The sequence below is a fragment of the Vanessa tameamea genome, chromosome 6, assembly GCF_037043105.1.
Source record: "Vanessa tameamea isolate UH-Manoa-2023 chromosome 6, ilVanTame1 primary haplotype, whole genome shotgun sequence".
In the NCBI taxonomy this organism is placed as follows: Eukaryota; Metazoa; Arthropoda; class Insecta; order Lepidoptera; family Nymphalidae; genus Vanessa; species Vanessa tameamea.
The window spans coordinates 14,015,307-14,032,030 of record NC_087314.1 but is presented as its reverse complement, the minus strand read 5'-3'; the positions used below and the strand labels follow the sequence as shown (position 1 = coordinate 14,032,030).

The window sequence follows — 16,724 nt, the reverse complement described above, 5'->3', positions numbered from 1 at the left end:
TAATAACACGGTAGCATCGGTTACTTTAAGATTGTTACTGTTAAATGCTATACCGATATACCTATTATAATTTTGCTTTCTAACGTTAGGTAGGGTTAAACTACTATACATTGAAAACTAAATTATTTTTTGTAAGTCAATCGCGCATTCTTAGAATGCACTGCTTCGTTTACGTCGTCATAATTAGTAGGTATTTGTCTGTATTATTGTAAGTCAAGTAAATTCAAGTAAATTATTGTAAGGTGACCAACAAAAGTGTAAAACACAAAGAAGAAACTAAAAATTCCAGCTTTAATTACCTACCGAGCGGAATTATTTTCAAAGTTAGGTACCTATAGCGTACGGACACGTTCAATACATTTGTTCGTTCCCGGGATCCGTTCTAATAACAAGATTAGGTAGACGTCTAGGTAATCATCACCAAGGTTTTATTGTATATTCGAAACTATACACATAATTATACTTATATTTGTCGCAATAGTAACACTTCATGTAATAGATATCTACCTATGAGGAGATCAATGGCTCGTGAAAGTGTAATGTACCTAATTATTTATTTACCTATCTCTAACGGCTACGATTAACTAAGCAAGATTGATTTTCGATATACCTAACTTGCTGCGGCGGCGGCTTTTTTAAAATAAAATGGTATAGGTACTTGTCAATAGAATGAAATCACACTCGCAGGAAGTGTCTCCGCCGTACCTATATAACTAGGTATTTGTTAACAGTAGACACCAACATCCAGTTATATTTAAAAATGTTATTTAAGAAATCTATTTAAATGTAAAACCTCTTAACTAATGATAGTATTAGTTAATTTAGGTTTTAAAATGTGATCGTGTTTACCTACTATTTGTCCAGATATAGACATAGACAGAGATTAGGTATACGACGTATTATTGCACATTACTTCATATACAAGCCTAAGTAGGCACCTGTAAGCCGTCGCAGACTGTTCTGTGAACGTTCCTATAGGTAAAAGTATTTATTTTGTCAGCTTTGGTGAGAATTTGAACGCTAAAGTAATTTATCTTTATCTTGCAAAACAAGCAAAATACATGACGTTAGGTACGTAACCTCTCTGCCTAAAAGCTTTCCTATCAAAATGACAAAGCAAAGCAATCGGATGAATGCCATTAAACGATTTCATCAGTTATTCAATATTTTCTTTAAAGTCAAGTACCTATCTACCTAAAACTCATAAAATTTATTCATAAATTAAATTATGTCAACCCTTGTAGATTTTTATTGTTGTTTTTAAATTACATTTTATGTTTTGTTCAATTATCTATAGTTTATTTTTTTTTTTAATTTTTAGTAAAGATATAATTAGGTTAGTATAGTCTTATCTTAAGGTCAATGTTGTTTACACCTGTAATGATTTATTCACCTAGATTTAATACCCTGTATCTACTGCTAAGTGAATGTGTTAGTGATAAGTCGATGGTGTAACTATTTCCAATAAATAAAAAAAATAAATAAATAAAACCAAACAAAACATCTCTAAGAACTAATACAACACTAATACAACAGTAAATGTAGGCAATATTTGTAACCTGTAAGACGGCGGCGATCAAGGTATCATATAATGTCAGTACCTACCCACGCTAGCACATTGTGGATAATGAGATTACTGAGGCCGAAACCGTTTGTTTTTTCTTTCCGGCAATATAACCGTACGCCGCACTTTCTTTCTCCTTAACCATTTGTAAACAGGTTGGATAGGTTTACCCAAGCCTACCTTGGTAGGAGACACTAAACGCCTAGTCGAAACTGCAGTCTAAACGGTATTTTGTTATTTCGCAAAAATGTTTATTATATAAACATTATTTCTTATAAGGAATAGGCATAATATCTTGTATCATATCATTTGATATAGTTATCTGGCAGGAGGCGTAATTGAGCGGTAATACGGCATTAGGTCGGAACTCGTACGAGTATCTAACTACCTACTACCTGTGGGTACACCTATTACGGTATATATGCAATATCATTGAGAAGATGTTTTTTCGGAACTAACCACAATATAATCGTTGCTCTTCGTAATTGTATTTAAATAAAGGTAACCTATCACCTTACAGAATCTCACTTTAAATACAGAAACTATTTATAAAATATATTCATTTTCATACCTACATGTTTTATATAAATTATTTAAAATATAAGTATATTTAATGAATATTAGGTAGATACCTACTCGTATTACAAAATAGACCGACCCGAGATTTGAACCAGCAAGGATCCGTCATGACCTGTCATCTAGTCAACACTAAATACTAACACAAAACTACTAAGTAATATATTTCATTTATAACAAATTAAATATTATTTTAATTAAATTCCTAAATGAAAATCGTGAGTCTGATTGAATGTATTTAGTGACGTGTTGCTTCACCCCGTCCCCCTCCGCCGGCTCAGCCTGAGGCACATCACACCGTTGCCGTCGTTCCCTGAGGATGAATTAGCGACATGCACCGGCTGTTAATGGTTACGTTAATCAAACTTTACTGCGAGAGTATCTAGTTATACCGCATGCGGTACTGCGTGTACTGTTCTAATAGTTTATTAAAAGGGGTTGCTATTCAAGTACGCGCATACAAATAACACAGGCTATTGCATATATAATACGAGCTGCCCGTCAGAGTTAGGTTCTTACGAGCGTAAGTGCCGTGTTATATTTGTGCGTTGCGGCAAACTCACTTAAACTGGCAGCTGGCTATTAACTTTAAATAGTGTTCGCACGGACCACGGTGACCGAATTTTCATATTAATGCTAAAATAACCTTTATTTTTTCTATTTTTCTTTCCAATTTCATTAAACTGATAATATTTAAACTAACAATCGAAGAAAAAAATATCTATTGACTATTTTGGTAAAGGCCAATTTATGTCTAGGTACAGATGTGAAATAATCATATGACATGCATTAACTATTATGTACGAGTGTATATAAATTAATCCACTTCATTCATTTATGTTAAAACAATTAATCATTATTTTGTGGTAACAAATATTTTATTTTTGTTAATTTCTCAGAAGTAAAAAAACGAAAGTGCTAAATCTCAAATCATGCCGTCTTACACTAGTCGGTCGTCTAATACTATGCGACAGATTACAGCCAAAGCTTTCGAGAAATTTCTTAGATTACGCTCTTACATACTTTATACGACGGTTGCTCTATTCTATATCCTACTTTTTACTTTTGTTTTATATTCATAGCTATTTCATTGATATCCCATAATTGTATTAAAAGTATAAATATAACGATAAGGAGTCAACGTTGCGCAATCGATCGAGGATTTTTCTGAGAAGCTGATATTGTGTTGAATACCTTAACACCTACTCACTTAGCATTCTCGTTTCTTGAGTATCCGTGTCCGATATAAGGATCGCTCCGTCCGTATGCTAGGGCGCATTATCATGTTCGTGCTATTTGTGAATGTCCTTCCTCAGGGCGCGCATGCCGCCGTGTCGCCCGACGTGTATAGCATGCTCGCTCATATTAGCATACAACAACACCTACAGCTACCTGCTACGGAAATCGGAATAAAAGAGCTCTTAAAATACCCAATTGATTAAAGACAAAGGCGGCATATATCTGTGTTATATTCAAATCACAGCTTATGTTATGTTTATAGAACTGATGTTTAGCGTATCTGTCATGCAGAATACTGCTGTTGATAAGGATTTCAAGTACGGAGAGTTAGGCAGGCCGGTGGTGACCCAGTTACCTGTCCCACTCGACAGTCCTTAGCCGTACGTTGCCTACTAATCCAAATTATTGCTTGTTAAACTTTATGAATGCTATTTGTTTTTATTATATCAACGAGTAGGTTCATTTCATGTGGGTAGGTTGGTATATTAGGCAGGTACGTAGTCGACACAAAAATGTTCGCTATTTTAATGTCAAGAAATTATCGTATAATTTGTAGTCTGGCAAGGTTACTAAGGTTACTATAGGTACAGTAACTACTGTAAGTACTTACTGTACCTATACCTATAAGTTGTACTTTTTAAAATATGTTACTCAATTGATTCAAAAATGGAAATACCTAACTCACATATCAAAATAGGATAATAATATATAAATTTACCTTGCAAGTTACCGGCCGGCACTCGGATATTCGACTCGAGCACTTCCACGCTACACTAATATCCCAAGATATATTTACACGACCACTACGCGACTGCCCACAAAAGATGTTTTCAAGATTCTTTTATGTATGTGTGTTTGTTTGTTTGTTTCCTCACTCCACCACTTACCCTGTCCTGAGTAGATTTGGATATTGTTAGTAATAATCTTGGATGACATAAATTCAATATGGGTTTGCGTTTTCTTCTTCATTTTATATATATAGTTACTACAAATGAGATACACAAAACGATGTTTAAACAATGTCTTTATTATACACATATTGGTGCCGCGTTATGCGTTCGCTCAGTAGAGCTAGTTCGGCGCTACTAACTATCATATATTTTTAAATAAATTTAAACGTCATACTGCTAATCACACCAACTCACTAAATGAGTCACGCTCGTTTAATTATTATTACCAAAATCTTAATTTGCAGTAAGTGATTGAAATTAAATACCTATCGTTTATATACTTAGATTAATAACGAATACCTAGAGACTAACGTTGCGTTAGTATTGGGAGTCCCGTTGAGTTTTGAGAAGATTAAATGATATGTTATGCTAGCACCGGACCGGTGGAGACTCTTCTTCTCTCATCAAATTACATCTGCTTACCTTTATCTAATAAAATATACACTTAAACATACATCACTGTGCATTTTTCGAGACCTACAAATTCATATCCTGAATAATGTAAATCCGCATCGACATCTGTGTAGCCTTAATTGTAAAATTACATTTTAATAACTGGCGTATCCGTTGATACAAATCAAAATGTAACGTAATGACGACTTTCGTACACTGACCGTCTTAAAAACGATGGTAGGCACTCGTTACAAGCGCCAGAGCGCTTAAATTAGTAGTCGTTGTACGTATTCAGGAAATACAAGCGGCCGCTTGGGTATGTATATGGTTATATGTATGTACAAAAGCATGGCGTGTCGTAGCAAGCTGGCTGTGATTCGCGACTTCCCTCGCTCTACACTGTGACACCTCACGCCTGTTCGTACATTCCCAAATTGGATGGTCACGGTCGTGATGTTACTTAGCCTCTCCAAAGTAAATACCTAAGTGAATTACCGCAAAGAGTTCTTCAGCGTCAAAATATTGGGTGTGTTATATACCAACCCAAAAGGGATGCTAGGGATATGGAATTTCGGATATATGAATAATGTTTAACCGGTTTCAGATACCTACTTCAGATATTTCAGATTATCCGAATATTTCGGATAATTTCGGTTCCGGATATAAGATTACCTATTTAGAAATTGTGAAAGAAAAAAATACTAGATATGACTGCCTTTACTTGTAGGCTATTAGTTATAATCATCAAAAACATCAACATTAAAACTACAATTAGCTACTTTCTTTAAGTAGGTATTACACTATCAAAAAATAAATTTATCAAAAACAAAATTAATCAAAATATAGGTAATACCTACCTACCTACTTAGATTTTAGGTACATGATTTATTCAAAGTAACAGAGTCAGTAACTTTCCTTTAATGTTTGTATGTGATTTATTAATTGTGCGATATACGCAATAACTGTACCTATCAATGACGCATAATATTGTATAGTCCATGCCGCTCCCTAAATGAGAGTACCCTAGGCTTCGCCTGCTGTGTAGGTACCTGTCTGCCTGCCTAGCTAGGAGGCATTGAGTTTGATAGAGGATCAGTTAATGTAACCGTAAGTTCGAAGTCAGCTATTGCACGATACGATGTCGGCATTGGATATATTAATACTCTTTTGAGGTATTTTCTACCCAACATTTCCACTTGGTAGGTAATTATTTCACGTCTGTTTCTGTTCCAGAACTTGACGCTAAATAACGTGTACCTACCTACAGAGCTCAGAATGTCGATGTCATGTATGTAAATGTCTAATGGTACTAATATGTATGTGTGTCTGTGTGTGCAGAGTTCGTGTCTCGCCGCCGCTGAAGCCGCGAGTGTCGCGGCGGCGGTGAGCGACGAGCGACGACCGGTGAGCGGTAGCAGTGACCGTTGGTCGTGGAGAGCGGTGAGAGTGCGCGCGGAGAGCGTGGGGGGGCGATGGGGCGCGCGCGGCGGCGGGCGGGATGGCGGTGAGCTGCCCCGAGGTGATGTACGGCGCCTACTACCCCTACCTATACGGCCGCGGCGCCGCGCGTTCCTTCCACCACGCGCCGCACTTCCAGTACGACCGGGTTAGTATTTTGTACAATTATTTGCGTTATTTTTTACCCTAAGCTGCGACCAAAACTTGTGATGGTAAAGTCATGTTAGACTTGTTGCCTGTATTTGAGATATAATGTTACTTTCGAGAGCTCTTACGCTCACTCAATGATAGCCAGAGTTCGTATAATGAGAGCGGTAAAGTTGGTCAGTAATCAAAATATACTGTACTTTATTCAATTAGTCTCTTAAAACCACTTTTGAATATAAGCAAGCACTGGATAGCTCAGTAGGTTCCCAATAGTTAATCTACTTAATTTTCCTGTAACCAATCACATATAAAAAAATAATTAAACTAAAGTATCCAGCATGAAAATCACCGCATGCGAATACGAACTCGACGCATCTATACAATCTTGTACAGAATATTTGCCCTATTTAGGTATTAATGCTAATTTAGTGCGCGGTTCGTAAGATAACTCCGAAGAGAATCGGCGATATACACTCGGCGCGATATCATTTCATTTCAAAAATTTTAGACTTGTATGTTTTATAATGGGGTTCAAAATATAATATTTAATGCCCAGGGTGTGCCAGTGGAAAACGGATAGCTAGGGTTTCTCCACTTGCACAAAGGATATCTTGATGTTCGGGTAGTCAGGTACGTGTGTTAATGTTTACAACGTAAATAAAAAAAAAATTCTAACCGTTTGTCTATAGTTTTTTAATTTTAATTTAATAACTTAGAAAAGTTATTAATTAATGTTATTGACTCTGCTACTTAATGAATTCATAGTAGGTATATAGAGGTGTCCCGCGACACCTCGCTTTCTATACATTCGTAGCTTTATTTAAAGATCATATTAAAATTAGTAACAAACGCGTTATATCCTACATCCAGTACGGGCGCGCGGCAGCAACCGTGGCGCCTCAATAAACATCAATATTTTAAGGTAGATTTAACATACCTGTGTTACAAAGATTCCATAAGCGACGCTCCATTCGGAATATCTGTATTTATAATTAAGGCATCGCCCACGTTCCACGTAACACGTGCTTATAGTAAATGTGGTATATCTAATCACCGTTTTCAGTCCAATTATTGTCGGCAATCTGGTCGTTTTGATAATTTAATTTAAAAAAAATATGAAATTCAAATGATCAGTCGAATTAGCAGTTTAGTCGAATTAGGTTTATATTTCAATATACTTACTTAAATACGGAAGACGTAACGAATCGTCCTTCGAGCTCATTTCGAAACTTACAAATAGAAATAATATTCTCTAATTGTACTAAACTCTTATTGAATTGAAATTTCTTGAGTGCAGGGAGAGAATATTTTCGATGTCAACGAATATGAATAAAATAGCTTAATATGTCACGTGCTTTATGTGTTGATAACCGAACTAATATTAGGAAACCTTCAAGCTCATTCTGCAAAAAGATTCCAATAGCCGCATAACTATCGGTCAAGCGAAAGGTGCGTTCCGTTTAACTTTCGACTTAATAATAAAGTAATGCAGTCAGAACGCTGGCTCATTATGTTTTGTTATTTGATACGCGCCAAACGTCGGCGTTATGTGACCGCGGCGACGGCAGGTGGCGGCGATGACTTATTGCTAATCGGCGCCGATGAGTACCATATCGTATGTACACATACTGCCGATACAATACTACTGCCAACTACGCGACCACACAATTTAAAATATTGCGTTATTACCACCATCAAAAGTTAGTTCATCATTCCAGCTCAATCGGTTAAGTCCAACACGGATTTGCAAGATATACCTCACGGCTTCCGTTTCGTGTACACATTGAGCCTTAACATTCTATCGGCGCATCGAGCTTAGCCTGTATTTATAAAAATAATTATTCACAACACCCAAACACGATTCTTCATTTGCGAAGGACACGTTATAGGGCAGGTGTGTGCGTCAATATACGTATGTATATAGAAGCGATGCCTCTAGGGATGCCTTGAGGTTACAAGCAAAAGCATGGCTTTAGTTTCTGACGCTGGGGAGTGCTACTGGTACTGATATAGCTTTGAGTACAATACGAATGCACTGAAGCTAGGATATTGCGGTCAGTAGTCTTTTATACTAGTAGCTACTGAGACATCGAAAGTTTTAAATATGATTAAATATACAAACGTGTCCCTTCGCCGTATTATTATAATGTAGAGACAGCAGCAGATGTATTTGTAACTTAATAAAACTGTAATGGCTGTGAAAGTGTCGTTAAGTTTGGGTGAAGGCGTCCGCGGCCCGCGCGCGTTGGGTCTAATTGGTAACTTAATACGGCGCCGGGTCACATACTTACATCGACTTTATATCACATATTATATACTATCAATTCTAATATCGTTGTAAATTGACAGTAAATCTGTGTATTACCTCACCACGACTTACTGAATCGAGTGGAATTAAATTCGACATTGAGATAGCCTGCCACATTAAGTATTTCATGCGCACTTCGTCATTGTCGTCATATAATCGGGTGTGATCCAGCATGTGTTTGGCAGCACGAGCGTGATGTCGCTGCAGGAGCGCTCGAGGCCGGGCGCGGGTCGAGAGGCGGGCAGCGACTCTGAGTCCCATACTAATGCGGCGAGTGTTTTTGCGCCGCGGCCTACGGTCATGACGCCCATGCCACCTTTACACGCTACTTTTTACCAAGCTTCCACATAACTCTGATACTTGGAATTGTAGTTGAGCAACGTTTATGGTAATTTCCAGTTTACTAGAAGTATCAATTACATACGAGCCGATTACGAGTGAGCTGCTGATTAGCTTCCACACTCTGTGGACATTCATGCAATTTCAGATCAGATCCGTGCGAAATTTTTAATTAATTTAAACATGTAGGTAAGTAGGGCGAGGAATTTATCAATTAAACTATTATACAGAGATACGTCGACACCTCAGTTCATTTCGTTTCAAAAGCGACTCGGAAGACAGTATTTAACAAACATTTATTTGATATTTTGTACATTTTTTTATTGCATACCTAATGTCAAAACCACAAACAAACATGTGCTTATTGTAATTACTTAAAAGGATAACAATGTTCATGAATAAAGAAAGTGTATTTGTTCTACAAGCGAGATGTGCGATACAGTATTTCTTTGCATATACTATTTCTTAAATGTCATAAAGCTATGTCATAATCAATATATTTATTGCTCACTTATCCGTAACACAACAATTGTCCGTACCTAGAGGGGCTTGCGCGTACAAAACCCTACCTAGTTATATTTTTTTCCTTGTTGCTAATGCTAACGAAATATGGGGTGGGTTTGTGAGCCAACAGATGCAACTTTAAAGCGCATAATAATATTTCGAACGACAGTTTTACTCAATAATATCCGACAACTGTAGTCGCGCAGTCAACTTTACCTTCGACCGCAGCCTGCAGGCATCTGCTTGTATTCAAGCACTGGTAATTGACTTGTCTAATACGAGTACACCGCTCCCTTCGGCCGCTCGGCGAGGGCACCTCCTCTCTCATATTCTCATAATTACTAGGCACTCGTGGGAAACGCGTTGCGATCACACGCAATATTTGTGTTTGGTTATTGTATTATCGATATCTTTATTTCCAAACAGCCTACTTTATTTTTAGATTATATTTTTCTTTTTCCGCGAGGATTTAAAGATTAAGGATTTTCATTTAGTATTTCTCATTTGATACGCCGAGTTTGTTTTTTAATGACATTATTTGAGCCCCAGAATCGGTCAGTCATTAAAATCTGTTTTATATTTCGTGTGCACCCGCGCTACAGTCGTGCTTAAGCCATCCAGCTTGAACCCAACTTGAACTCTTTTTGTCTAGAAATTTTGGCAGAAACTTTCAGACGACTACAGACACACGTTCGAGTCGGCCGAAGCTGACCCGGTCGTAACTTTGAATATTAATGTTTATATAATGTCAATCACGCAACTAGTAAATCCTCGTGTATCTCTAAGTACCTAAATCAAAAAACGATTATCATCGAAGTCCTTAAGCAGCCGTCAAAATTAAGCTTAGGTTGAATTAACGTCATTATGCGTTAAATGAATGAGTATAGAAAACTCCGCACTCACTGTAGACAGGTGTGAGTAGCGAGATATGGAAACTTAGCGACTGCATCGATATCTAGCTAACGGGATCTCTCTCACTGGTCGACCTGACTGGTTTTTGAAGCATAAATATGCGATCGCTCATATATTATAGACGACGTGATAGGGCACGTGGTGTTGATCGAGAAATACTGCAGTCTCTAATCACTAAACATGTTTATCGCTGTGCGTCTGTGCAGTGTGTCACAGGCATGAGGGGCCAAACGACTTTATAATTAAATCATACGCCCGGGAACGCATTTATAACGTGTATTTGCTAATCTTTAGTATTCATCTGCAATCAAAGAAAATATGTGAACTTATCTGGAATTCTTATCGATAATAATTATAAGTAGCGCAGGCGGCGCCTTTCGGCAGATAAGAATACGTTAAAGAAAGATCACTTTAAAAACAAGTTTCTATTTAACCGATTTACCTCAGAAGGCACATCACATCCATCAAACACATCCATCGCATCCATAGTAGTTTATTGTGTCCAGTAGCAATTTGTGTAGTATTGTAGTTCAATCGGCTGAGGGAACTGGTTTACAATTCAGTTGTAAGAGTTTAGCCCACACATAGCAGCTGAAGCAAAGCAAAATACTATAATTACTTCTGCCTAATCCTGGCTGTAAAACCGAATTGAGGCATTGTATCGCGAAGTCATGATGGGTATCTGTCAAGTGTTACTTAGCATTTGGACAAACTTATGAACTGACTGCTTCCGTCTACCCGAGCTCGAACGGAACATGTAAGCCCGGACGTGGATCATAATCGAAAATTCTAGAGCAGTCCGAAGCGTGTTTATGGAAGCTATTTTTCCGCTCGCCTATAATACATGTACGAGCTCATTACTGCGACATGTGGCGCCTTGACGAATCCTTCTTATTGAGCAAAACCCTTATTGTGATAGGATGATTTTTATTTTGATTTCTGTATGAAATAACATGCATTGATTATTTTTATATGCCTACTTTATCTAACTTTCATAGAAACTATTACAAAAAATTATCTACGTGATCCACCCTATTTTCCCTTCGAATTGCAATGCTCACGTCCGAGGGTATTCAATAAAAAAGTACACGCCAGTTTGAGACATCGCAAAATATACCGAAAAGGTAAGAAAAGAAAATTCAGCTGAAACGGTTTCGACTATTTTCCAGATCGGTAAGCGTTAACTTATTGCCCACGGTCACACACTACGTGGGTACGTATATATATTATTACGGAAACAAACTTTTCCGTAATATTATCGCTTTCATTAAAATTTCAATAATTGTTGGAATGTTAGTGAATTAATTCGCTACTAATTTATGCGCTGCGCTCGTACGTTATCGAAAAGTTGTTCAATTCAATTATTATTTCATTCAATTAGTAAAATGATGTTTGAAGTGATTATTTCTCGCAGAAAACGTTAAGAGGCTGACATTATTGCATAAAACATATATTCTGCGGCAACATATTCATTCACAGTAATTTATGTAACCGTTGGCATTATGTGCAATAAATTCTTACGATTACAAAACATTGTTCGTTACTATTTATTATTTACAACATAAAGTATTATTTATATTATAAATTACATAGTAATTACAGATAGGTAACCGTGTGACATAAATAAAGCGCGCCCGGTCGTAGGTGGCCGAGGAATGGATTGGAACTCTCATGGACAGGTTAATTAAAATGCGCTCAGGAGTGAATAGGATATAGCTCGAGTGAGTGCGCGTGGTGTCGACCGACGACCGCTTGGCGTTGCGTGCGTGTGAGTTCTGTGACACACACGCGAGTGGCAGTATCGCGGTAAGCTGGTCTCGTGAATCTCGTGTTCGGCTGTTTGTTTATCGTATAGTTGGGATGAGTGCGACATAGTATGCTGCTATTTGATTTGCACACTGTAGCGATACCCCTGAATGTGTCACTGCTCGTCGTTGGTTTGGTTGGTTGGTTTGTAAGGAGAGGAAGCTTAAGGCCAGCAGTGGGACATGATTTGGCTGTTACTTATACGTACCTACTAATGTAACTCACATATTCCTTCATATTAAAGTGTGACTGTTGTTGCAGTTGAACGTGCAGAGTGCAGGCAATGCAGCTGGCGAGTACGGTGGCGGCGGCGCGGTGTCCGCCAGCGGCGCGCCTGCGCTTAGCTCGGGCTCGGCCTCCTCCGGCGCGCAGTCGCCCGGCTCCCCGCCGCACGCGCACTCTCTGCCGTTGCCTCAGCATGCGCATGCTCACGCGCATCTCGCGCATTCGCACAACCACCAGCCCGCACATCACTCGCCGCGATTGCGCACCAAGGAGGAGGACCTCTCAGCGCACGGTCGTGCTAGCGCTGATGGTTAGTCAAAGTGGTTTATTAATAGCAGGTGCATATGTACATTACCAATATGATTTGCCAAAGGCAGCGTATCTAGTGACATTGATGTTGTTTGCGCAGGCGGTGGATCGTCAGAGTCGGAGGGCGAGTGTGGTGGAGGCGCGCGTGCGCGTGCTCAGTACGTTAGTGCTAACTGCGTCGTGTTCACGCATTACTCCGGCGACGTCGCTGCCGTCGTCGACGAGCACTTCGCCCGCGCCCTGGCACTCGACAAGCCTAAAGGTAAACAGACTTCCGACACTAAACCTGAGGCCAGAGCCGTCTCAAGCTATGCAGGAGCTTTTGGCCCATGAATTTGGGGCCCTTTTGGGGCCCCTGTAAGGAAAACGAATTATACTAACATTTTTCTGCTATGATTATTATGGGTTAGCTACCCGTCAAGGCGATTTTTACGTCAGAGTTACGATAAATAAAATTAAAATAAATTACGACACATAAATCACTTAGGTATGATAAATTACGATAACGGTTTCTTTCGGGATTTCTGTTGAGCGAAATTTTATATTATATCCTCAAAGTAAATTTTTTGAAGGCATATAATTGACAAATTAATCAGTCGTTCTTGTAATATTGTTGTTCGCAATTAGTTTTTTATCCTGAATTAAGTCGCGAATATGACCGCTCTCCGCTACAATTCGTAACCATTAGGCAAGGAATATTGTCGTAGCAACTTCAACGTCAAACCAAAAAAATATTAAAATTAAATATCTAGCAAAATATTTAACAAAATTAAAATGAAACAATTTTTTTTTATTTTAAAAATTCGTCTACCATATACTTACCTAGATACAATTTTCTTATAATCAGGCCCTAAGCTTTGTTTCAAATGAACGGTCGTAAATTCTTAGGAATCTGATTGGTTGTACAATCTTATAGCATAGCACATCTATTTCTGCCGTGAAGAGCACTTCTGTAGCTTTCATTTTTAATATCGACTATCGTCACAGCTAGTTAATAAAAATGTTGGTTATTTCTTCCAAATATGGCAATGTCGAAAATATGCATATATGTTATATGCGTATATGTACAACGCTATTGAAACCGTGGACGATTGCTTAATATACATATTAACGTCTCCTTAGGGCTTCAGTTTGTTGCTTACAAAGTTATTCGTAGTAGGAATCGTGTGAGTTCATGTGGTAGTGGTAGGAGCGAGAGCTGAGCTAGCGTGTGAAGAGGGAGCGCGGCCGGCGCGGCGCGGTGTCGGCGCGGTGTCGGCGCGGTGTCGGCGCGGTGTCGGCGCTGGCGGCCGCTGATTGATTCTATGGAGTATGTTTATAACATGAAGGCTATTCACGCAGTTTTTGCGCGACTTCGCGGTAGCGGCCCGGGACCGTATTCCCGCTTCGTCCTCTGCGGTACAAGCTGAATTTAAAACCAAGCGAAGCGAGAGCTGCCTGCTTATTGTTCTCATTAATATATCACCAGGCGACCGACACAAAAAATAACGCTCAACCTGAGAACTCCGAGACGTCCATCGTTCTCAGAATTACTAGGCAATAGTGGGTTGAGTCGGAACTCGATAGACAAACACAAAACACCTACGTTTTCCGAACGACGATTTGCGTGTATCTTTATTTGTTACTCGATCTCGTTTCCTCGACATTATGAATACGATCAGATAGGGAGGAACACTACGTTTGCCATTCACTTCGAAAACCCAATCTCTGCACCGAACTGTCTTTCGGCTTAACGTTTAGGCAAGTTAGGCTGCACTGCACCTTCGTCACCACAAGACAGTGATGACTTTATACGAATGTTATACACATAGTAAAAGTTGAAAGACACCACGCATGTCTATAATTTAAAAATCTCATAAAACTGTCATTAAGTTTCTTATAAAACTCGTTGGCTTCCTGTTTACTAATTAGTACGAACGCATAAAACCATTAAGAAACTAGCGCGAAATAGCCGTGTTCCTCGTCTCCGGATCTATTATGACGACTGCGTTTCGATTCAGACTGATTTATGTACTTTCTTGCTGCGGCGAGGCAAGGTGCAGCGACCAGCCTCGATTCCCGGTACTCGCTCGTCACGGGCGCGTTCTTCCAGGACGAAGCCACTGACTGGTTTCTTAACGACCACTCGCCCTTCGCCGCTTCTTTACCGCGAACCGCTCGCAAAAAAACAGCTGTACTTCGTAGAATGGACGACGATGCGGCGTGTTCTCGCGACTCAACTTGCTAGATAAATCATTCGTGATCTTAATTAAAGCCTTAATTGCGAAATAGAGCGCCCGGATTCCTTCAGCCACTTCAGTCACCGTCGACGACCGACGCACCCTCCTTAGTTCATTTGCATGTCTATTGTATAATGATATTGCAGACTGCTCGAATTACCCGATTGTCTCGGCCGCGATAACATACATTTATATCGTATCGAAAGAGTTATGGGTCGGGTATGAATGGCATTCGCAGAGACACGATAGAAAATAAAGATCGTCGATGACGCAACGAGCAACCGGTCGGCGGGTGCGGCCGCACCAAAAAGTGGGTCGAATTGTGGATTCACGACGAGGCCGAGTTCTGGGACATAGTTTCTCGACCGCGATTAGTTTGGAAAAACGGGGGACCATTACTTAAATGTCGGACGAAAGGAGCCGCGCGGCAAAAACGCATAGCGGCCTTTGTGCGGCGGTCAGCGAGCCGCGCCCCTCCACCGCGCCGCTCACCCGCCGCTCGCCCGCGCTCGACCGCGCCGACTGTATTCAGTGCGAACGGGGTCGTTACGATATGTTAACTACTGCCGCGACTTCTTCGAGATCGACTCGAAAAGCGAAGGACCGTCAGATAGCGTGACAAGGCGTTATTGAGTGTTGGTAACGAAGGGAGTGTTGGTAAACGTGTAATTGTTACTTTCTAGTTCTGCCCCAGCTGGACACCTATAGGTCCTATAGGTCCTACCTAGCTTTCAGTCACAGAGAAAAACGTCAAAATAATAATTACCTACTTTGTTGTTTGAATTGACAGAATTGACGATTTTTCATTGTTGAACGATCCTAAATGAACCTTCATTCATTCAATTCTATTGTCAAATGAATTCTTCCGATTAAGTTTTATTTTCGTGATGACTCTTTAATCAGGTATAGGTACCGGTTACCTACCTGCTGCGTACTACGTACGCGAATGTTTCGAATCTTATTTTATACATTTATTAGGAGATTAATGTAATTTGTATATACCTACCTTGTAACTGACTATTAAAGAATATTTTTTTTTATAGTTCTTTACGAACTTCAATACAAGATTATATAGGTACCTAGATGATAAAAAAGCGTGGAGCTAATGCTTGTTCACTTCCAGGTAGGATATATTATATACTACATATATAATTATATTTAACAAACATAACTTTGTATTTTAAATGTTGAAAAAGATACCTAACTACTAAGTTTCTTCTTTCGCGGTAGAACCGCTACATTCCGAACCGGTGCTAGCTTCACTTAATAGGTATAGTTTGATGAAGTTTGATGAAGATTCAAAAGTGCTTGTAAAAGCCTACTTCAATAAAGCATATTTTTAATTTTGACCAATCGATGAGAACAATGCCGTCTTATTTCCAGACCGGCTGAGGGTTTTGCCCGCCCCCACCCTCCGCCGTACTCTCTCGCCAAGTACAAAACTACAATGACGTATTTCAATTTCACCGGTGAGGGAGCGAGTAATTACATATTTATTTGCTCATTTATTTGTGCCTTCATAAAGAAATAACCTCTCAGAGCAGCGACTCTCGCCCGCTGTAGAATGTAATTGTAATCGTCATATTCGCATGTTGATTAACTTTTGAGTAAAACTGCTAATAAATAGGAGTCGAATAGAATTCTGACATTCTTTTGTTTTAAAATGTTTTCCGTTGTTTTCCAGGACGCAATATGCAATGTTTGAAACTAGTACGTACTACCAAGTACCTTGTAATGTTTAATTAAAATGCAATTTTGGAAAGTTTCGTATCATT

The 16,724-nt window shown here is 39.1% G+C and overlaps 1 protein-coding gene across 1 annotated transcript in view; it reads left to right on the top strand.

The window, feature by feature from the left end:
* The window catches only part of LOC113403208 (protein vestigial), a 33,400-nt gene that overhangs the window by 1,340 nt on the left and 15,336 nt on the right, over positions 1-16,724 (top strand). Inside the window, exons 2-4 of the mRNA XM_026643676.2 lie at positions 6,061-6,328; positions 12,458-12,731; positions 12,831-12,992. Coding sequence (XP_026499461.1) covers positions 6,221-6,328; positions 12,458-12,731; positions 12,831-12,992 — 544 coding nt within the window. The 5' untranslated portion in view covers positions 6,061-6,220. The remainder of the gene's footprint in view (positions 1-6,060; positions 6,329-12,457; positions 12,732-12,830; positions 12,993-16,724) is intronic.